The 22,463-nt window shown below is 40.5% G+C and overlaps 1 protein-coding gene across 17 annotated transcripts in view; it reads right to left on the reverse strand.

The window, feature by feature from the left end:
* PIEZO2 (piezo type mechanosensitive ion channel component 2) overlaps positions 1-22,463 on the reverse strand; it is a 313,966-nt gene that overhangs the window by 65,855 nt on the left and 225,648 nt on the right. For 11 of the 17 annotated variants that reach the window (XM_030012388.2, XM_030012391.2, XM_041123145.1 and 8 more), the window contains 13 exons: positions 21,289-21,539; positions 20,462-20,610; positions 19,545-19,718; positions 16,155-16,196; positions 11,236-11,268; positions 10,664-10,896; positions 7,707-7,867; positions 6,581-6,757; positions 6,277-6,402; positions 4,093-4,293; positions 2,109-2,313; positions 1,864-1,965; positions 1,237-1,402 (listed from right to left, as the gene is read on the reverse strand). In XM_030012388.2, coding sequence (XP_029868248.1) covers positions 1,237-1,402; positions 1,864-1,965; positions 2,109-2,313; positions 4,093-4,293; positions 6,277-6,402; positions 6,581-6,757; positions 7,707-7,867; positions 10,664-10,896; positions 11,236-11,268; positions 16,155-16,196; positions 19,545-19,718; positions 20,462-20,610; positions 21,289-21,539 — 2,020 coding nt within the window. The remainder of the gene's footprint in view (positions 1-1,236; positions 1,403-1,863; positions 1,966-2,108; positions 2,314-4,092; positions 4,294-6,276; positions 6,403-6,580; positions 6,758-7,706; positions 7,868-10,663; positions 10,897-11,235; positions 11,269-16,154; positions 16,197-19,544; positions 19,719-20,461; positions 20,611-21,288; positions 21,540-22,463) is intronic. The other 6 variants (XM_030012402.2, XM_030012396.2, XM_030012399.2 and 3 more) reach the window with 2 other exon arrangements.

Consider the following 22,463-nt stretch of genomic DNA (forward strand, 5'->3'; position numbering starts at 1 on the left):
CCCACTTAATGGAGCATTTTGAAGAGGGATTATGATTTCTCTCTTTCTGCTTATGTTACTGGACCTAGAGCACTGGGTCCACTGTGTCGACTGGAAATAGTCAAGGGTGAGAACTGTTCACCCTTTGCCCATGAGTGACTATAAATCTCTGGACAAATGAGTCAATTGAATGTGTTTCAATGGTCTCCTCTTCAAAGCTATTTCAAGATAGATTTGGCCACCATTTCTAACAGAAACACCAGGATCAGCCTAAAGATCTTGAGAAGGGCTTCTGGTGACAGCACTTCTCTGGTAAAAGAAAAGTTTATGAGCAAAAGGGAGATTTTGCTAGATATTAGTTCAATTTTTTTAAATCCCTTTCACACTCAGACAGCTGTTGGTAACGTGCATTCACAAAACAAACACCTAGTCTGACAAAACACAATAGCTAAGAAATCTTACTCTTCCCATATATTCTTGTAATACTGCATCAAACTTTCAGAGACAACTTCAATTAAGAGTACGCCCAGCACAACTCAGAAGAGCTGAGCTTATCTGTGTTTGCTGAAATGATCACATAGGGGTGGCTCCATTGTTTGAAGACCATGCAGAACAGACTGTCTCAGGCTCTGCCCCCTTTTTATATTATTCACTTTCTTAAACAACCTTACATGCAATGTTGAGAAACAGGAAGACATGCCAGTTGTCCTTCCAAGACACTTTTAAGGTTCTTATGCCTAGATGAAATAGCATGAAGGACAGTCTCTTATATTAGATTATTATTTTGATTGTACTTAGATAACAATTCAGCAGGACATGAATGATGACTTTGTGGGATTAAACATGTACATGGGCAAGTTTGGACTACAATGGATTCTTGCTAACATGCCTGTGTTTTGGGAGAAGCCACCAGACTGCTGAAGTCCACAATAAATACTGCCCCACAGGGCATTCATGGAGGGAATACATGCTTTCAGGCAAGTTTATCACTGAATATCGCTCTGGGGAGAACTTAAAGCAATCGGCAGTGTTAGGAAGAGTTGTTTTCACCTGCCCTCTTCTAAACCAGAAGCTAATTGCTCAGAAGCTAACTATCTGCTGTCTCATACAGCAGTGAAAGGTATGTCATGAGATGGGAACATACATGAATATAAATTCCAAGTAAAATTGGAATCTGTGAGAGTTACTTTCACACTAGAGAACTTTTACAAAAAGGAAGTGTTGTTATTTTCTACGTGTTTAAGATTCAGTTCTTACCGGCAGTGAATGAAGTCAGGAACAGGATTATGCTGGCTAAAAGATGCTGCATCAAGGTTCATGCAAATTTCCACATTGTCTCCAGCCATGATTCGTACTGCAGCTTTATTTTCATCCTCAAATGTCTGCCTTTGTAAGGACGCACACAGCAGCAACATGAAATCATCTAGGAGAAAGCAGTGGTTGCAAGGAAAAATTCAGTAGTAAATTTAGGTGTAGGGAGTGGTGGTGATATGCTATGATGTAGTTACCAGACTGTTTTCCCACACTTTGAACCTCCAAGACTGTGCTATTTTCAACGCATTTAACACAGATTTGAAATTTATTAACTTTTTTTTTTTTTTTACCTGTCATCTTCTACAATTTTTACTGAGAAGAAAAGGGGAAATAATTAATACTTTTTGATGCCACTTCATTAAAAATGGGATATGGAAAAACAGATGCAGAAATTACTAATTCTTTGAATTTTTCTACTACATACAAAGCCACACTTAGTATTCAATCCCCCACAGAATATGTCAGCTTGCTACTGAAGAGTAAATAAAAGGCTGGCTTTAAATTACACTGTACAGATGTTTTAAGCAAAGGACACGTAAACGCTTCACAACTACGTGCTAAAATGCTTACAGACAAGGAAGACAGGGTTTGGTCTCACAATGAAGTCTGGAAAGTATAACCACTTTATGATGTTGGAGTTGAAGTTGGCATTACCACTTCTCCATGGATAGTCTGTATGACAGAAGCACGCAAAAATGCAATCAGTACTTTATAACAATTACTTCATCCTTTTCTTCTGAATACTTATCAATTTTCCAGCACTCTTCTGTAAAACCAAGCAGCAGTAATTGTCCATAAAGGGTAAGTGTCCTTACCTTTACAAGGAGCAGGTGGGATGCCAATGCAAAGGAAGTACTGGAATGTAATGATGCATGCCAGAAAACAGCAGTATTTTGGCCAGATCTCTGCAATAGCTTTTCTTCTACGTCGATACAATACAGCAATCAGCCAGAAGGCATGGATCATGGCATAAAAATCCATTCGTTGACCAATTACATTCACTGACAGAAGAAAACAGGTCTGGAAAAGAAGTAAAGAAATATAAGCAACATTTGCAACCTCATGGCTAGGCAATGCAGCAATGATAAACTATTCTGGATCCTGACAGAATGTTTGGACATGTGCTGGGGCTGACTGCCGGAACCCTGTGCAAACCAACATGCTAAAACAGGCTGTATCTCTCCAACAGCAACCTCCCCCACCCCAACACCCCAAATTTTTGATACTCTTCTATGACTGTCAACTACATGAATACAGCACTAAAGCAGGTTTCCATTACGTGATATCTAAAGATACAGAATGGAAAGAGCATTGTCACAGTACCCTATATGTGAAATGTTTAATTGTTGCCAAGCAAAGCACATATTACACAGCCATATATTTTGATAGCACTTACAGATGTGAAAAAGAAGAGGAACTATTAAGAATAGCAACAACTAAAGCGTATCCTCATGTGGGAACCAGACAAAAAGAAAAAGGATTTAGACCATACAACTTCTATTGGCTATAGACAAATCCAGTCAATTCCTGTAAGGCAGTTTTAGCTCTCTATTACTCTAAAGGCTCTGCATCCCAGAGCATTTCTGTTCTCTGGCTCCACCTAAAGTAGTCCCTTCAGTCAGTGCCATGAAGCATGTTTTCAAACTTATTCAATAATTCATAGTGAATCATTTATTCAGTGCACTTCACTATTTTGATTTTCTCTCTCCTCAGATTAGGATGAGGTTAAATTTATTTCCTGAAGGAAACAGCTTGCTGATTAATTTTAATTTTCACTCATTCTTAATCGTCAGACTGGCTGTGAAGTTTACTCTGTTTATCAGTAGCAAAGGGTGGTAGTATTTAATAGATAGGTCAAAAGCATCATTATGATTAGATTTGGGATGCATTAGCCTAGGAGTTGCCTTCTTCAGATAGCCATAGAAATTTGTGAAAAATCACTTTCTACAAACATTTTTGAAAGTACATTTCATGTGTCTATGAACAAACAGACAAGGTAAGGGAACAGAGATGAAGCTTTTTCTTTTTTTTTTTTTTGTTGGCACTTCTTCAGCAATAGCTTGTCTTCAAGGCAGGTTCAATTCTGATGTTTTGCTGCTGGAGTGGGTGAAGCAGATAGAAGGAATACATTATCTGAGCCTAAACCCCAGCAGTCTGGGGCACTGCTGCTGGCAAACAGACAAGCAGATCTTCTAATAAACAAGACACCGACCAGATATTTAGGATACATCATGGATCTTTAGAAAAATCCCTTCTCTCCTTTGTACCTGCCTCTCCTAATTTTTTGTGTGTTTTTTGTCTACTGAAAAGTTCTTTGGAGGAAGAACTTTGTCTTACAGTGGTGGCACAAAGCAGCAATAACCTTTGCTGGAGCTCTTGCTCCTGCAGATTGCTAACAGCTATAGTAACATGTACAAAAAAGAAGGATGCATTTGCGCAGCCAGAGGCAAAAGAAGCTTAGAAATGTTTAAATAGAGACAATGGCCTGCTAGACCCTGCTTTCTTCTGCTGCTCCTGCAGTCCCTGGTTCCCTCTGTGTGTGTGTGCATGAGAGGGTATGCCTCATTTCTGTCCCTTATCCCAGCTGTTATCCCTTTTTGAGTTATAAATAAGACATACAAAGAAAAGCAAGAGGAAAACCACTACTAGCAGATAGAGAGCAACTGTGGCAAGGTCTAACAGGAGTGATGACGAAGAAGCATCCAGCTGTCAAAACATAGTTCAAGCTAGTATTCAAAAATAACACAATCAACAGGTTTGGAATGATAGTCTAAAGAAAATTAATATATAGTGATTTACCTCCAACCCAAATTTGTAGAAGAAATAGTTTATGAAATATTTGACACAGTTTACCAGTCCATCATCCAGATGTGCTCTCGTAATATCATGGAAAATGGTTTTCGTCACGGGTGTGGTAAGATTATTTCGACATCTGTAGTACTCTTGATGACGGTAGATTGTAACTTCAAAAGCCAGAATAGCCAGCATCAGTAAGTTATTCTAAGGGAGATACAATCAGAAGAATATTAAATAAAAATCAAACCCACAAGAAGTTATAAAATTTTCAGATAAGCATAAACCCATGAATACTCAAATGGATGTTACCACTGAGCGCTTCTGCACTCCAGGATGTGCTGACACATATTCCAGGCTACTGTCACTGAAAAAAAGTAAGGGTCCCACCACTTCTTGAATTTTGATGAAACATACTGACATTTATTAAAAAATACTATAATGGACACTACTTGTGGAAAGGAAGGGGAGGAAAAATGCATTGACCCAACCATGTGCCCTCTCATGTTTCATAGCTTCTCTTAAGATATCATGCTTTCCTTTGCAGGAGATAGAGGATACACGCATAGACCAAGTCGTCTGCAGGGGTTCAGCTGGCAAGCACTAACTTCCTAAAACTGCAAGGATGCTGGGTAGTGCAAAGAGATGCTGGATACTCTTTTAAATGAGCAGCCTATCTGCCAGTCTTCACTCAGGCACAGCTCCTTCTGTCCCAAAGCCAGATTTACTGGGATGCAGTCTTGAGCGGCTCTGAAGTGAGGTTTTTTCTCTCAGGAGGGAGATCTGCCCTATGCTCAATAGAAGAGAGGTATTAACCAACTCCAAAAGTCAGTTAAAAAGACCAGCCCAGAGAAAGTCCCTCAAGGAAGCCATAACTGAAGCTGAAGAGGCAATCTCTAGAACTCTGTTCAGTGAGAAATATTTGGACAAGATGTCCTTAGACAGGTGCCACTGTTTTTTTTTTGGTTTGGGTTTTGGTTTTTTTTTGACAAGAAGTTATTTTTCCTTGCTGTTGCTGGGCTTCCTCTTCTTGTTGGGGAGAGTTTTACACAATCCATCATAGATAGGCTCCTCACTTCAACACTTCAGACATTTTGAGTGTCTGTTATTAAAGGGGCATAACAGAAGCACACCAAGACTCGAAGCTTGGGACCTTCAGGTCTAGCACTGAACTGAATTCTTCTATGTAGAGGAGACATTTTATTCGCTAACTCAATGAAAACCCTTCTGGAATAATTTCTAATCCCAAAGTATTATCTATTTATAGCTGTAAAGCTCCTAGCATCAAGCCAGACACCATTAGGCAACTTCACTCTCAATGCAGAACTCTTGGGCCAGTAATTGCTCTTCCCCACATCAGTTCTTAACTGTGGGAGAGGCACGGCTAAGGGAGCGACAGGCAGAGGCACTACCAGGGCCTGATATATTGACCATCAGAGCTCGGCAGGTCTTCCCTACACAAACAAAACACACAGAGTTAAGCTCGCGGGGAAGAAATGAGGAATAAATCTAGTTAGATCAAAATTTGCTGTTGTTCAGTCAACAAATTTCTGACAACCTTTAACTGTGTATACAGAATTTTAGAGATGCTTTAAACTAAGAAGAGACGTGCAAGGTTTCCCCTGGGAGTTGGCACATTTTTATTGGAAGTAGGGTTTTTTAATCAAGACAGGAATAATAAAATATTGCTCACAGACATCAACCAAAAACAAGAAGAAAAACAAAAGACAGCCATTTTCTAGTGTCTTAATGAATTATTCCCTTAACTTATTACATTTTCTAAGCTGTGGCTAAGGAATAAGCACTTAAAAAAATTAACTGCTTATAGCATATACTGTCATTCAAGGCAATTACTCCAATTAGACCTATCAGTCCTTTGGTACCCAAAAGCTATGTACCTCTTAATTACTCAGAGTTCTTAAATATCACATTTCTTAGAGTGCTTTTAACAGATGGTAGAGTCAGAAAGCCATACTTCTACATGCAGATTATCTTAATTGGCACTGAATCCCTTCTGGAAATGTCCTGTGTAACAGCTATGGTTTTCTGCTGTCTCTTCCCCTCTGTATTTCCCTATTATCGATGGCTTGCATTACAATTTTTTTGTGTGGCAGATGATTTATTTCAAAGACATCGCTAATTGCATCACAAATAAGAAAACATGTCAATACAGATAATTAAAGAAGTTACCCTTAAGTACACAAGGAGGGGATAAGACTTCCTCAGTCCAACCCACTCTGCAGGATCAACCGGCCCACTGTAGAGGACTGAGGTCTTGAGTTCTTCTAAATTGACCTTAGTTTCATTCTCTCCTGGCTAAAAACAAAATGCAACGGTTTATAAAAAATGACTTTAAGGCTGCTTGGGGAGGGAATGATAATCAACAATAATACATCAGGTGAACTGTAGTTTTCAGTACTTGATATGCTTCTTTCTGCTCTTCTTCACTGAAGAAGGCAGCAGTCAAACCTTTTTAATATGCACTTGTACTCACCAATGTACAGTTACTGGAAAAAGTGCTGGGATCAATAGATGTGAGCTGGTACAACATTTTGCAGACAATAATCACACATGTCCAAACAGTGCAGATACTTGATGCCAATGGGCGAAACTGAGCATATGGCAAAGCAAGAGCCCAGGCAATTAAAAACACAAAGTTAAACAGAGACACCTGAAAACATAAAAACAGGATGGAAATTACATGGAGTAACAAGAGAACTGAGAAAGTATGACCTTTCCCATAGTAATTAAAAAAGAATCATTCAAAAGAAAGGGACATAGAGTAACTGTGAGAAAAATACTGAAAAAAAAATTACAACAATATTCACAACAACAGACACAAAGTGGTAGGTGAAGAAGGAAAAACTAAATAGTCGGTTTAGGAAGAACGTCATCTCCTACATAATATTAATACTGTTAGACCCATAAAACTGCATACCCACCCTATAAACAGACATGAAATACAAAGGACCACATGCTGGTTCTGCTGCTTTAGTACACATGAAACAAAGAAGATGACACAGATCTGTATGTCTGTGGAACCCACCTTCATGCTCTTGACCATTTTCCTCCCAAAGATGTGAGAAAAAGTATTTTTTATTTTGTTTTCTAGTGAATCCTGTCCTACTACCCTGTTCAAGGAATGGCAATGTCAGGCAGACAACTCACACTGCCCACACCAAAGGCACGGCTAAAGGCATTGCTCCCTTTTTATTTAGGTGTAGTTCCACACTCTGGTTTCTTCAGCACCAGACCCAGTTTAAGTAATTTTCCTAGATGTTCCTTCCCAACCCTTTTCTACACCCTCCATCCCTGGATGATGCCCACAGCCAGCTTGACCTGGGGAGGGGTTACAGCTCTTGAGTCCAAAGAATTAGACTAATACAACCTTAATATCTGGAGAAAAAGGGAGGGCTGAGAATATCTAGGCAGGTAGAGTATCAGTGTGGAAGAAGATGTCAAGGCAGGTCCACAGCAGCTGACAAGGCCAGCTGGATCCCACAATTTCAGTGAGGTCTGACATGAGGAAGGCATCTCCCTACACTTGGGTGTGCCACTGCACAGCAGATGCTGACCAGCCTCTACCATGGGTAGCATTTTGACACCAGGCGTTTACTTGCCTCTTTCACTGTGACCCAGATGATGTAAGAGGAAACAATTTTGATGATATGCAGCTCCAACAGCCACCACACAAAGACTTGCATCTTATGAAAATACTCCAGGAATTTCAAAAACAGCACTGTAAGGCGGTCGATCACCAGATGCCACTTGTTCCTTAAGTCTGCAGAGATGTTCAAGCAGAACCATTGGGAGGAGAAAAACAGAAGGTCTGTGTAAAAATGAATGCTCCACTAGACAACAAGGAGCTTTCTACTTCTTCTCTTCTAGGCCTTAGAGTAAGACAAGGAGGAAGTTAAAGCTGTGGCTCAGTGGTTAATGAAGGCAAAATGGGGTTGAGGCCCACTTCACTGTGGTGCTCTCCCTTCTGACCCACATTCACCGAAAGGATTCCCCACTTCAAAGTGGTGGTGGTGGCTTCCCTTGCTAATTCTGTTTTTATTTCTCTCTAGCAGAGCCCTTCTTGGGCTCCATTTTCCTCCAGTATCTTTGGACCTAAGCTTAGGGATCCCATCCAGGGACTAGATCTGAGATGCTCCAGCCCTGGCCCTTATCCGGCTCAGAAAGAATGGGATTTTGTTTGATGTTTGGAAGCTATGGACCCAGTCTGTTTTCTGAAAGCACAGACTACTGCTATTCAGAAAGCTTTTCAGCCAACCTGGAAGAGATCCATGAACACTAAGAGTAGGATTCTTGTCACATGGGTTTAGACAGCCGTACTATAGATGTCTTCATATGTCACAGTTATCTAAACTGCCTGGCAAAGAGCACACCCACTTAGAGTGTGATTTAAGCCCTCCCAAAACAGACATCTAGACCAGGCAAGGCAAACTCCGAGCTTTAGCAAGTTAAGATCCTGAAGCTGGGTGAACGTATCCCTTCACAGACAGTATTTTGCTAAAAAAGCCATCCTCCCAAATAATAGCCCAGTAAGCAAGCATGTGGCAACATCTATTACATATGAATATATATGACAATACATATGCTGAACAGTGCTCTCCAAGTGCTGTATTTTCTTGTGGGCTGGCATAAAACTGTTTCACCAGGCTGGTATATATTAGTATAAAGTCTTCACACTGTATTAGAGGTTTCAGAAGCATTTTGGAGATTAGGAAGGATTTTGCATGCTGTGAGAACATTCTTACAGTTAACAACAGAGATGGAAACATTTGTAAATGACATCAAAACACATCACTGTTTAAGCTGTAAAAATGCAAAGGATTTACTAGCTTCTGTATGTAATTATTTCTGCTTATCTGGTTATTTTATATATAAAGCAAGCTGAGATGGTTATTCTGTGCATATTTGTGTGAAAAAACACATGCACACTTGTGTGAAAAAGCTGACTTTTGGAATACCTGACAAGCAAATTTCAATTATTTTTTTTCTTCTACCCTTTTTCTCCAACCACAACATAGAAAATGCTAATAAAAATGCTGAGTGATGTAAATGCTATGACTAAATAATTAAATTTGAAAAATTAATTAAGCTATGGAACTCTAATCCTTCATGTGTGCTTTTATAAGCATAAGTGTATTTTCAGAAAGTCTTTTTTTATAGAATTAGATGTTCTCACTCATTCTTTCATTGCATTTATTTTAATTTGCAGTGTTACCACCGTGCAAGGTATATCCAGCCAGTGCCAGTTAAGTGGAAGATGGCAGGTAAGGTACGTAGCAAGCTGTGTCTAGCATGTCCAGGCACTACATGGACAGGGGATAAAATATAAGCCTGGCCACATCCATTGAAAAATTGTACATCACTGTGTAATAAAGTCTGAACATGTTAAAATAATTGTAAAACTCCAGCCATATAGCTAAATAAAAATGATATGACTCTCCGGTAGAAATACATGCATGTACAGCTTAAAGATGGATCACACACGGCAAGGAGCATCTTGTGCTATTGCCAAGCCCCACTTGCCGGGGTGCAGAAGATGGCCCAGGGAGAGGGTTGCAGCTCCCCACTTTCCTGCCTGCATGTGTCACTGCACAGGGTAACCTCCAACAGCTGGCCTCTGTCCCCAAGCCTTTTCAGCACATAGGGATGGCCAGAGTGCATCAAACTCATCACTCCTCATAAACCACATGAGAGCTACCCAAGAACAGTTTCCATGGCCCATGAACACCTCTATGAGGGAAGACGTTCCAGCCAGGAAAGACAGTTTCAGCTCAGCTCTCCTGGGGCAGCTAAGCCAGGTGTGCTGCCATTTTGCCTTGACAAAGACCCTGTCACTATTTATGAGTCACAGTCCTGTGAATATTTGCATGAGCAACTAAATCTGTGGTAAGGCCATTTCCAGACAATACAGCTTCCTTGGGTGTTAAATGCCCTTCCCTGGTTTTCACTCACGGCTCATATTCCAAACTGAGTTATGGAAATAATTCATGTTAGGCGTTCATCCTAGCAATATCAAGGATGACAACATCAGCCTTACCCACGTCTGCCCTTAAGCATTTTTATGTTCATCTGGCATCAATTACACACTCCATATTCAGAAGTGAAAAATATGACACTAATGTGCACATGAATAATGAAGCAAAGCCATTGGGACTTCTGGAGTGGAGTGCCTTGAAAGCATGCAGTATCAGAGATTAAATATGTATGCGTATTTTCTTTATTATAAAGAGATTTCACTCCAAAGGAGTTGTTAGGATTTGGGGTAACCTTCTATTAATCCAACCCAGACCACCTAAGAGAAAGAGGTGGGGTTTCTTTTGTTTTCATCCTCTTGGCATCCAACAGATACAGTATGATTTTTCCCTAGAAGAGACTATAGCCTCTTGAATAATTGACAAGTAGCCATCTGCTCAGTTCAGGCTCTTTTGGCAAAGACTGTATGTAAAATTAGAAGGAAAACCTGATGATTGAAGTGAGCAGGGATGACCAAGAATGAACCGTCTGTTGCCACTGTTAACTAAGGCTGAGGAAGGCAAAATTTGCAATCTCCAGAGCTTACCTGTAGTTTCTTCTTCCTCTGATTCACTGTCTTCATCATCATCATCTTCCTTGTCCTCATCTTCCTTTTCTTCTTCTTTTCCTTTTTCAACCCTCCCTTTCCCTCCCTCCCCCTCTGGCTCTTCCATTCTTTTCTCACCAGCCTCTTCCAGCATTTTATCCTCTTCCTTTTCTCTGCTGGCTGTTAAATTCATCATAGTTATGTCAGGCAGGCTTCCATCTTGGTGCACCAGTCTGTTGGTAAATAGTAGCATGTCAGCAAGCTCAGCAGTAATGACATTGTAGTCTTTTTCAAGATGTATAATTAGAAAAAATAAACCATTCATGGAAAATGCCTTAGAAGTGGAAAAACTAATGATTCTGGTACTTTCTCCAAACACACACTGCAAATTGAGTTGGAATGTATTAGTAACTACTTCTCACTCAGATACTAATGGTTAGTTAGTAATGAGTGATATTGACACTTAAACTTGACATTTTCCCCACCGGAGAAAATGGTCAGAGTTTAAGATGTAGAAGCATGAAATGACATTGTTTAAGAGGAAACATTTCATGACTTCATAGGGGACTTACTCATTTTGGTGGTTTGGTATTTTTTTCTTGAGGCTGCTCAAAGTAATTGGAACAGAAAGAAAAAGGGAGATGAGAACAGAGGGGTTACAGAAGAGGTCATCAACAAATATGTCATGCTACATCACAAGTCATAAAGCATTCCCCTGCTCCATCTGCAGAAGCCTTCTGATGCCAAGAGCATGCCATCATGACATTCACAGGGCACTTCTATAAAGAAACACGGAATTGCAGCACAGATGGAAAGGGGACAACCTATTTACACCAGTGCTGAACATGGTCAATGCTGTACCATGCTGTCAGTAATGCAGCTGAATCATGACAAGTATCTGACTGATTACTGTAAATACATTTCCACCATCTTCCAATTGAAAGATGCAGCTGGGAAGCCAAGGAATTTCCCAATTTTCTTGCAGCTATAGGTTTGGGAACAAATGAAAGCAAAAATTCCATGACTGTGGCTTCAGTATATTTTATCATGTCTGTCTGTGATAGTGCCATTCATTCTCTCTCTCTCTTTTCTACATCTCTCAGAGAATTTTTTTTTAGATTTCTAACTGCCTCTTACTAAATCTATTTGTAATTTTCAGACTACTGAAACTGGGATACAACTGATTTAACACGGAAATGGTATTTCTCTATTACCACAGTGCCAATTTTTCTGAGATTTATTCAGCACATATCTTTTCTCTACTGAGATAAGAAAAGAGACATTGTCTTATGGCTTCGGGTATTTTCTTTTTTCTCCCCCAGCTATGCTGTTGGGACTCACCTCCCATATTTGCAGAAAACCCACTTTTCCTAATTCCTTGATCCTATGTCTTTTGCTGAGCACAGAGCTTACTACCATAAATAGCCCCTTTGAATAAGACTTCTTGCAATAAGGTCTCCCTTTGGCAAGTGCGTATCTATATGATCAGGTCACTAAATGTTTAGTTATGTTATTGAAATTACTACACTCAGCATACTTTCAAGCACCTGTTAGACTGTTTCTGGACTAACACAAGTAACTTTAATGCACTATAGTACCACCTTAGGGATTTATTTTTCATGATGTGAAATTCTGGCATATTACCATTTAGACGGGAAGTTCTGCCAGTTTTAACTAGAATTTTTACAGTTTGAGAAACTAAAAATCTAGATTTAACCATCTGATCATTAAAAAATAAGAGCACAGGCCAAGCAGTTAACGAGAAAGTCAAACAAGCAGAATTTTTCAAATATTTGGTAGTTGCAGTTTCTTCAAGATGGAAACTTTGGTGGTTCAAATGAGGGAAAAAACACAGAAATTTGACTACACAGTAAGTAGAAATACCATACTGATTACCAGAAAGCAGCAAAGGTGGTTTAAAAGCAGAATTTTAACAAGACAGTTGTGGTAGGTTGACCCTGGCTGGGTGCCAGGTGCCCACCAAAGCTGCTCTACCACTCCCCCTCCTCAGCTGGACAGGGGAGAGAAAATATAACAAAAGGCTCGTGGGTCAAGATAAGGACAGTTTAATAAAGTGAAAGCAAAGGTCGCGCGCGAAAGCAAAGAAAAACAAACGATGTTATTCTCTACTTCCCATCAGCAGGCGACGTCTGGCCACTTCCTGGGAAGCAGGGCTTCAGTACGCGTGGTGGTTGCTCCGGAAGACAAAAATGCCCCCCCCCCCCGCCCCTTCCGTCTCCCTTTACTTAGCTTTTATATCTGAGCTGACATCATATGGTATGGAATATCTGTTTGGTTAGTTTAGGTCAGCTGTCCTGGTTATGTCCCCTCCCAAGATCTTGCCCAGCCCTGGCCTGCTGTTGAGGGGGGCAAAAATGTTGGGGAGACAGCCTTGATGCTGTGCCAGCGCTGCTCAGCAGTAGCCAAAACACTGGTGTGTTATCAACACCTTGCTAGCTACCAATGCAGAGCACAGCTCTATGAGGGCTGCTATGGGGAGAATTAACTCCATCTCAGCCAGACCCAATACAACAGTCAAGCACCAAAAAAATCTCACTGAATAAATACATTCCTGACTATGATTACTAAAACCCCTCATCATGGATTGGGCGATGAACCTCTGTGTCCAATAATCTGAAAATCTCTTATACACAATATATTCAGTAGCTTTGGCTACTGAAAATAGGGCTTTTTGTTCAATATACTTTAGCTTCATATTTAAGCTAGGATATACTAAAATGATATTCAAATCTCTGTAAAATGACTAAAGAATATCCCCTAAAATGACATAATCTAACTTCACATATCTACCTAAAACTCTAATACCAACAGGACGGTCATGTATAAAGAAGAGAGAATGAATTTTCAGTTCAGTTCAAATGTTATGGAGATCCCCAGTTACTATAAATCATCAGAGCCCATTTAAAAGGCAATGTCCCATGAAATGAAAGTATCCACATAATCAGGCAGATTTTGCACATGTGTACTTGCATTGATTTTAATGAGGTATCTTCCCAACTGACTTTTGTAATGGAAAAATCTACATTCACACTGGTGCAAATCAAGGACTTAATGACTTACCTCAGTGTAAACTGGACAGAAACACCGTAACCCTATAGATTTTGTAGGAGAGGACTCATCTTTCTCTTATTCATATAACTCCCATTCATATCCAGGAGATCCAGAAGGTGATGGGGTTATAAAGACGGGTACATGCAATATATGTATACTTGATAAAGCCTCAGTATGAGCTTAGTTTTCAGTATGTTGGCGCTTAGTTCTAATGACATCAGTAGGCTTGAGCATGGGACCGTGTGCTTAGGAGATCCAAGGCTAGATAAAAAGCCCTGCCCGCTATTCAGAAAGTTAGTCTACTTGGAAGCTTTCTTCCCAAACTGCCTCATTTATTGCCTGGGTTGTTTTTCCTCTTTTTTTTTTAATTTATTTTTTTCCACTACAAGATCACATGCTATCACGTAACAGACAACACTGAGGTATTAGGATATAAAAACTGCGCTGGTTTAGAATATCTAAGACAAGCTAGCCATACAGGCTTCACAGCTAGTCAGGTGTAACTTCAGGTTGGAAACCACATACTGGTGGGAAATTATTGAAAATAACACACAGGTATTCTGTCTGATACTTAGGAAGAGAAATAATAATGCAGACAACAAGCCTTGAAGGTACAGCCACTAATGCTTTTAACTGAGAGCATTTCTTACTCTCAAATTCATTAAATAGAGTATCAATAATGAGAAGTGTACTAGTAGATCTAGTTTTAGGCACCAAAGCAATTTCAGATGCACATGTGCTCCAGGTACTTGCTGGACTCCTAGTACTTTAATCTATCTGTAATTTGCTAGAGCAGAAGATTAATTAATAACAACTTACTGGACACATTATGAAGCACCTTTTGCCTTTAATAATTTTTTGCAATCAGTTTATGAATTGCTTGAAACTTTCTGGCTCAAAACAATTTCTCAAGTATCTGTCATGCACGGCTTTAGTAACAGAAAGCTTTCTGCTCTGTGGAACATTAGTGACCCATCTCCTGAATATTTGGTATGCAAGATTCAAACTTGGCACACAGTGCCATACCTCTATCGGCAGGACCCTGAGTGCTTTCCCTGTCCTTGCAGGGCTGTTTGCTGTCTGCACCTAAGGCCAGCTGGCTGATACGTGTTGGGGTACGTGGACAGGCCAGGAAGGCTCAGCACAGGGATCCCTCTCCTTTCTTTGGAAGCTGCTTTCACGCCGAGGCCCTCACCCCGACGTTGCAGCTGCATCGCAGCTCTGTCTGTGCCTGGTCCCGTGCCGCCCTGACCCTAAGACCGACACACAGACTGACTCCCTGCCTTCACCGCCAATCCAGCTCATCTCTGTGGACTGGCTGGGAGCTCACCAGGTTGTAGCTGACCCTCGTTACCGTCTTGGGATCTGATCCTCACCCTCAGTTGCTGGTTCCTGTCGCTGACCCCCTGTGGGTGAGAGCCCAGCCTTGCCTCCTGGCCGTGCCCCTCGGCTCCTGGCTTGCCTGCCCTCACAGCTCCCTGACACGCAGGCTTCTGACAGACCGGGTTTCCAGCTTGGGTGAACTTTTAAGAACCCTGGCCTAAACTATGTGATGACATTTGAAGAAGGAGTGTGAACATGACACATAAATTAACTTCTTGTTAGAGCAGGTAGTCACGAATATCTACACAAGGGATTTTCTTGGCTTTTAAGTTTACAGCCAGTAGCAACAATAAACTCAGAAGTCCTTCTAAGCTTGGAGCTGATTAAACAAAAGCCCACATTTAGTCCAGTCAAATATTTTGAAAGAAATCTACTTTATTGAACTGTTTTCAAGATGCCATTTATAAAGGGATGATGATGATGGCAATATGGGCTTTTGTAATTTGGATCCTGTAGCATCCAGCTCAGCCCATGAATTAACAGGCTTAGCATGCAGTGGTTTCAGTGTACTACATGTTCCATTTCTGTCTCTGAATCAGGAAATCTCAGTCTGTACAAACTCATAATACATACTGCACATTTAATTAACCTGGCCCTCAAATTCCCTTTCTTAGGTGCTTGTGAGGAAGACAGGGACATGTCTCTGTGTGTATCTGTGTGTCTGTGTGTACGTGTGCGCATGCAGGCATGCATCTTTCCATGCACAAACAAAGGGTAGATAAATGAGCCTCCTCAACCAAGTCTATTGTCTGCAGCCAATTACAAATAGCACCAATTATTCCTGTATTGAGGCATGGGCAAAATTTAAGAGAAGAATTCCCAGCTGGGAGATGAACTCACAAGGTATAAATATGCAGGAGAGATGTATTAACTGCTTCACCAGCTTTAGGAGACTACAATACCTGAACAACTTTATCTCCCTGCTTACCTCACAGGACTGTGCAGCAAGAACATACTTTCTTTTAAGGCAGTTAAGAAGTAACAAAAAAGTTAAGGTTTATCTGTTTTAAAGGAAAGGAAGAATTTAAGTACCCACCTATTAATTATTAGATAAACACGGCCATTGACTTTGGCATGGCTATGAGGTGGGAGATGAAAGCACAAGAATGCATGAGATGAAAATGGGAAATGAATTAGAGAGAGAGAAAAGGAAACCATTAAACAGGAATGAATGCACCTTCACGTCTACCAAGAGAGACACATTGTCATAACAAAGCACAATCTGACAGCTGAACGCACACCATGCAGTGAAAAGTCTAGGAACCTTATAAATGCAATACTTAGTCATTTAGATCATATGCAACTTCAGTTAGAACTACAGATACTTTTCACAGTCCCCAAAATGTGAGAACAGCCTCTACTGCTTTATCTCAACCAAGCCTTAGAATATCCATATTTTTAAAAATAGCTATTTTGCTTCTTTTTTTATTTAAAGATAATAATGATGGAGCATCATACCATATTAATTATCTATATCACAGCCTTTATCTCCGCCATACCATAATTCATGGTACAGCAAGGAAATGGGCTTGGAAAGTCCTAATCAGAGGATTCTTCTTTCTCTTGCAGATTCAAAATTGAGACACTCAGTTCTGCCACCTTTATAAATAGTGAGAAGTGTCTCACGTTGCCAGTTCCAGCATGCCACTTTCTGTCCCCTCTATTTGCAGCTGGCAGAGCCTTACTTGAACTCGCTCTGCAAACTTTGCTCATGTGAAGCAGCATCTTAATACATGAACACTCTCAGCAATTTTAACAGGACTCTCCAGTTAGACACAAACATAATACCATAATCATACATGGCAGCTATGGGGCGGATGGAGGAACTGGAGATGCTTTCCCTATTACTTTCATGACTAGCTCTCACCTGCTGTGGTTGTTTTAACAAGTTTGCTATTTAAAGGATTGAGTTCTGTCTGCTTACTCAAAATTAAGGTTCAGTTTATGTATTTAAAATTTTTTGTTTGTTGCAAAAGAAGCAGCAAAAAAGCATTTTGAAAGGTAAACTAGCTGTTGAGTGAATGCTAGTGTTTTCAAAACAAAAGGGAAAATTAAGTTTTAGTGGCTTTGTAAGAAAATTGCACATATACAGGTGAGTCTTTAGTCTGTGTTTTAATTGTCCCTGCAACTTATTTCTATTGCTAGCACTACTCTTAAGCTGGAGCTCGTTGTTGTGCCAGTTCTTATCCAGCTTTATGCATCATCAATACAAATGCCAACTGAAGTCTCATCCTGAAGCTTTGAACTTTAAAGTTGGCTGATTCTCTATATTGATTTATCACATCGAGGGAAGAAAACAGCTAGATCTCAATATGTCAGGCAGTGTTAATGGTAGTACAAACCAGAAAAAGTGTTCTGATTTGGGTAACGGACATACTCATGAAAGTTTCTGCGGAGGAACAAATTATGTATGTGATAATTATAATTTTGAAACACTGAAAAATGGCAAATGTAGCCCATATGCCGCATTTAAGATTTAAAAATATCTTGCTACTTATCTGAGAGCTCAATACAATCTAGTACACATTTAGACTGAAAAAAATAGCATTATAGTAGCAAGACAAAAAAGCTAATGATCTCACACGATCATGTTCACCTGCCACTTTACTTTAGTAAAAAGTCTGATGCAACAATGAATGTCTACTTTCAGCACTGTATCTCAAGGCTACGTACTCCTGGCAAAAATCTTTGCTCTCGACAAGACACTGAAAACGTTTTCTGTCTTTAGTATCAGTGGTTCCATCCTTTGGGAATGATGTGACTTTAGTCACAGTGATTCTCTTCATGCCAACACTTGGAGAGCTGTATAATATTTTGGTATCTTTCATGTGTAATAGAAAGATTTGCAAGTAGTGGTTTCACAGGCAGAGTGTACTGTACCATGAACCCACCTAAATCCTGCGAGTGTCTCGGGTTTTTTTTTTTTCCATTTTGTGCCTCTTGGATTGCACTAGGAGGGAGGAGGAAGCTGTTTCTATGTTACTCAGCACAAGTGCAAAGTGTCTGGGCTACAAAGGAGCTTGCGCAGTTACTGCAAACTGTAATGCATTCCCCCAAATGCCTCAGCCCAGGAACAACCTCCATTTCAGCTCAGACACCTGTGTGGGCTCTGGTTTCAGGGCTTGGCTGTCCAGTTCGGAGATGTTAATGTGCACCTGCTGCTGCACAAGAAGTCTGCTACGGGCAAAGAAAGTTTGCTCACAGGCCATTTCAAAGGGCCCTTGAATCTACCATCACGTTTAGCAGTTCAAGAAAACCAAAAGGAAAAGGTATTATGCAAACAGCCATTTAAAAAGGTAAGTCAAAAAAACCCCACAACATTGTTAGGAAATTTTGTCAATTTTGATTTGTTCTGGTTTTAGCAATTATTTAAATACAGAAACCAGAAGCATTCTATAAAAGTACAGCTTATTCTCATGCACTGGCGATAGGGAACACAGACATACTTGTACCGTACGCTGTAATGTAGCTTCATATTAAATTGAATGCATAAAAAATATCTGAAAAGCTTTTGTAAATCTAGCGAGTCCTAGAGCAGAATTCTCTGTTAAGATAAACTGTCATTATTCCACAACACACTGTGGTGTACGTGATGTTATGCAGCTAGTCCCCATTCACAGAAGTGCAGCTGCGTTACGCTTACCATTGGGCAGGTAAACACTCTAAAAATAGTGTCTAAATGAATTGGCTTCTTCAAAGAATTAGAGTAAATGTCATTGCATAATGTGACACTGTGTACTCTGAAACCATTTCTCTCTCTTACGCTCCTGGAGCAGGATCCTAGGCCAGATATGTTTTTATGCAGGAGAATACAGAAGAGTTAAACACAGGAAAAGTGAGGTCCCAGAATCATGAAAAAATGCTAATGAACTTCTGGATGAGATCGCTGAATGTCTCAAAGAGCTAGCATAGCCAAGGGTCAGTACTTTAAAGGGTGACCGCTGGTTTGGGATTTTTCCATTTCTGAAGCTCAACTTTACAAAAAGGCCTAATTGTCCAGTGCAAATGTGGTATTTGGCAAAGATCTCCCAATCTTCATATGGCCCTCAAAATGGACATTGAAAACCAGAAGTGACCCAAATTAAAAGCTCTATTTCCTATTATTGACAGGACTTACAAAAAGGCACACATAGCAGTTAAGCATCTAACTCCCATTAAAGGTCAAAGCCAATCAGATAAATACTCTTAGTACCTTTGAAAATGTACCCCAAAGTGAAAAAATTCAGTGTGTAGGGGAAAGTAGGGGAAGACAGATACTTTGGTTGTCCTTTGTTTAGAGGGGTGCTGGATACTGAGCACCTTCTTTTTAAGCCAGGTAGTCATAGCAAAGGCACATAACAGCTAATGAAAAGTGAGCATTACAAGACAGTCAGAAACAGCATTTTCATACACATAATCAATAGCACCATTTACTTTGTTTCGTTACCTGTAAATAGTGTTGTCCTGTTTGCTGGTTACAGCTTTTAAATCGGTGAGCTGGAGAAACCGGTCATGGAAATAGTGAAGGTGTAAGATACATGCCAGTAGGAAGGACGTAGGGATAAAGATGCGTGTGAATAGCTCAGCCACAGAAAACTGTTTTAAGCCAAGGTCTGCTAGTCTGGAAAAAAAAGTAAGCCACTAAGCCACCTCTTCACACCAAAAACTTTTTCTTGCCAGAAGACATTATTACAAATCATTTGCAATAGAGAATAAGGGGCTGGTCCTTGTTATGTGGTTTTGGTTTTTAAAATTCTTCTAAACCAGCAAGTTTTACAATGCAAGTATCTTGCATTTGGACTCAGTAATGTAGAGAGATACTGTAAATGTAGAGTCAAATAAGCTAACCCTGCCATAGAACTCTTGAACCAGATGAATTGTCTCTGACTGGAAGTCCTGCACTGGAGATCCACTCATGTTGCATATAATTTCTCAGGTAAGGTCCTGTTGAGAAATGCCCAACACATCATGAGGAGGAAGAAACTCAGCCCTCCCCATTAGCAGGAGGGCAGGTCCACCTTCATCAGCTTCAGACATCCTGCAAATCTACCCTTTATCTCTCCCCGGATCTTGTTCCTATTGTCAAAGAGGAAGAGAGAAGCATTGGCACTGTACTGGGAAGAGGAGCAATGCCAAGGCCTTGGAAGGAAATACAACTCTTTGAGCCCCTGTCATGCCCTTGCTCATCTCTATTGTTACACCAATAAATCCACAGCTTCAGAGTTGAGCACTTGAAGTCAGCTGTGCCTGGGGATGGTCTCATGATGGTTTTCCCTTGTAAGAAGGAAGACTACTCTCAGACCATTCCACTGCACTGAACTCAAAAGTCCAAGGAAAAAAATGAAATTAATCAAAAACACTTACTTGTTTTCATCCAGGCCTGTCATGTTCTTCCACAACCCAGGGAATGACTCAAACTGGTATGTATAGATGAAGATAAGTACCAGCATCGTGTAAACAACCACTGACATCCAAAAGTACTTTAAAATCCTTCTCCACCATTCATAGTGCACCTGAAAATCACACACTAAAGATGCCGAAACAAGCTGAAGGCAAAGACACTGACAAAAATACTGACAACACTGTACTGGCAAACAAAGATGAAGGATACCATTTTTCCCAGCTGGCCTGAAGTAAGCAATGCTTACCCAAGGGCAGCTATAGTTCTTTGAGATACAGTTTTTACTCCTGATGAACTTGGACTCAAGTGCAGGCTCTTGTGTAAAAATGTCTGTTGGGACATGGCCACAGACGTAAAGGCCAGGGGCAGCTTCAGTCACTCAGTTTCATCACCATTAGGTGATGAAAGTCCAGGAGGAGAGGGACTCCATGCTCACTGGGGTGTGGAAGCTGTGTGGACCAGCTATCACAAAAACTGGTGGCTATGTAGGACATGCACAAGCCCAGCATTCTCCCACCCAGATTCCAAAGTTCATGGTGATGTGGGGTGACGTCCCAGAGCAGAGGTGTGTACTGTATGCATCTAATTTATGTGCACTTTGCCTGTCACTATAATCAAAAGCCAAAGGAGAATTACTTTTAACCCCTTCAAATGATCTAATTATGTCATATCTAACTAAAGAACAAACTCACTGTTTATGAATTCAGTTTGGAGCTACTTTATTACCAAGTTAAAGGTATGAACCGTTGCATTCAAGGACAAAATTTAGTTAACTACAGTTCTCACTTACCTGATAGAGGGCCACACAGAAGAGGAACAGTACCATATAGATGATTTTGTACATGACAATTCTACCCTCAAAGCTGACAAAGAAGAACATGCCCCCACAGACGTAAATCCAGTACTTGATGAACATAGCCATCACCAGCTTCCCCAGGACTTTCATAATATCCTGTTCATCCTCATCATCCTCTTCCTCCTCCTCCTCCTCCTTCTCTTCCTCCTGTTCTTCTGCCACTTCTCCCTCGTGCAACTCCTCTTCTGCAAATACAGAGTCACATTTGGCCTTTGTCTGTTCTAGGGACTTTTAGTAAGAATTGAAATGGGTGCAAAGCAAAATCTCTGCACAAAACACAGGAACTTGTAATATTCACAAGAGACTGTCTTTCTGAATCATACATGCCTCCGGAGCGGGGGAAGGAGTTTAACTTCATATGAGCTTCAACCTGCTCCTGGAGCCATACGGTGCATAGCTATACACCTTACCAGACACCCATCTTCACTTTGTCTGAAATGCAGGGAACTGTAGTGGAAAATTAGAGCCTAAGGGTTGTATAATGGATAACAGTCAAAACACTTTCCATGGCAATCCCTATACTTCCAGGCAAGAAACCTTTTAAACTGGAAAACAAAGAAACCACCGGCACTACCAGAAACCTCTCATCTTGAGTTTAAAGTTTAAACTCTCATCTTGAGTTTTGCCCTTTAGAGAATATTGCGGTTACCTCTAAAAAACCACAAGCAAGAGAAAACATTAACATAAAACCAAACAAGCTTAAAAAATACAAATGCTGCACTAATGCTGCTGTTTTTCAAAGAAACTACCACTTATCCAGCTTCCTCTGCTGTACCTGAGCCATTGCAGAAAAGACAAGCTGCTTTTGCCCTATGAAGAGGGCAGGATTCCCCAGTTATTAACCTTGTGAGGCTTGTGGAGGGCAGGCTAAGTGTCCACCCAATAGCAAGTACCTGAGCAAGTATCTAGATAACATGGCTTGTCAAACTCATAGCACGTAGCTGTAATGCTTTTCTTCCCATTGAGAACAAGATTGAGACTTCACCATCAAAAGGCTTACCCACTCCTTTTGTCCCACTCACCATCCCTCTTCTCAGACTCTTTCCTTGCTCTTGCCTTGCAAATCCTTGCAGTGTTCAGCTCTGACACTGATCAGATGTTTTACTGAG

The sequence above is a fragment of the Aquila chrysaetos genome, chromosome 4, assembly GCF_900496995.4.
Source record: "Aquila chrysaetos chrysaetos chromosome 4, bAquChr1.4, whole genome shotgun sequence".
Classification (NCBI taxonomy): Eukaryota; Metazoa; Chordata; class Aves; order Accipitriformes; family Accipitridae; genus Aquila; species Aquila chrysaetos.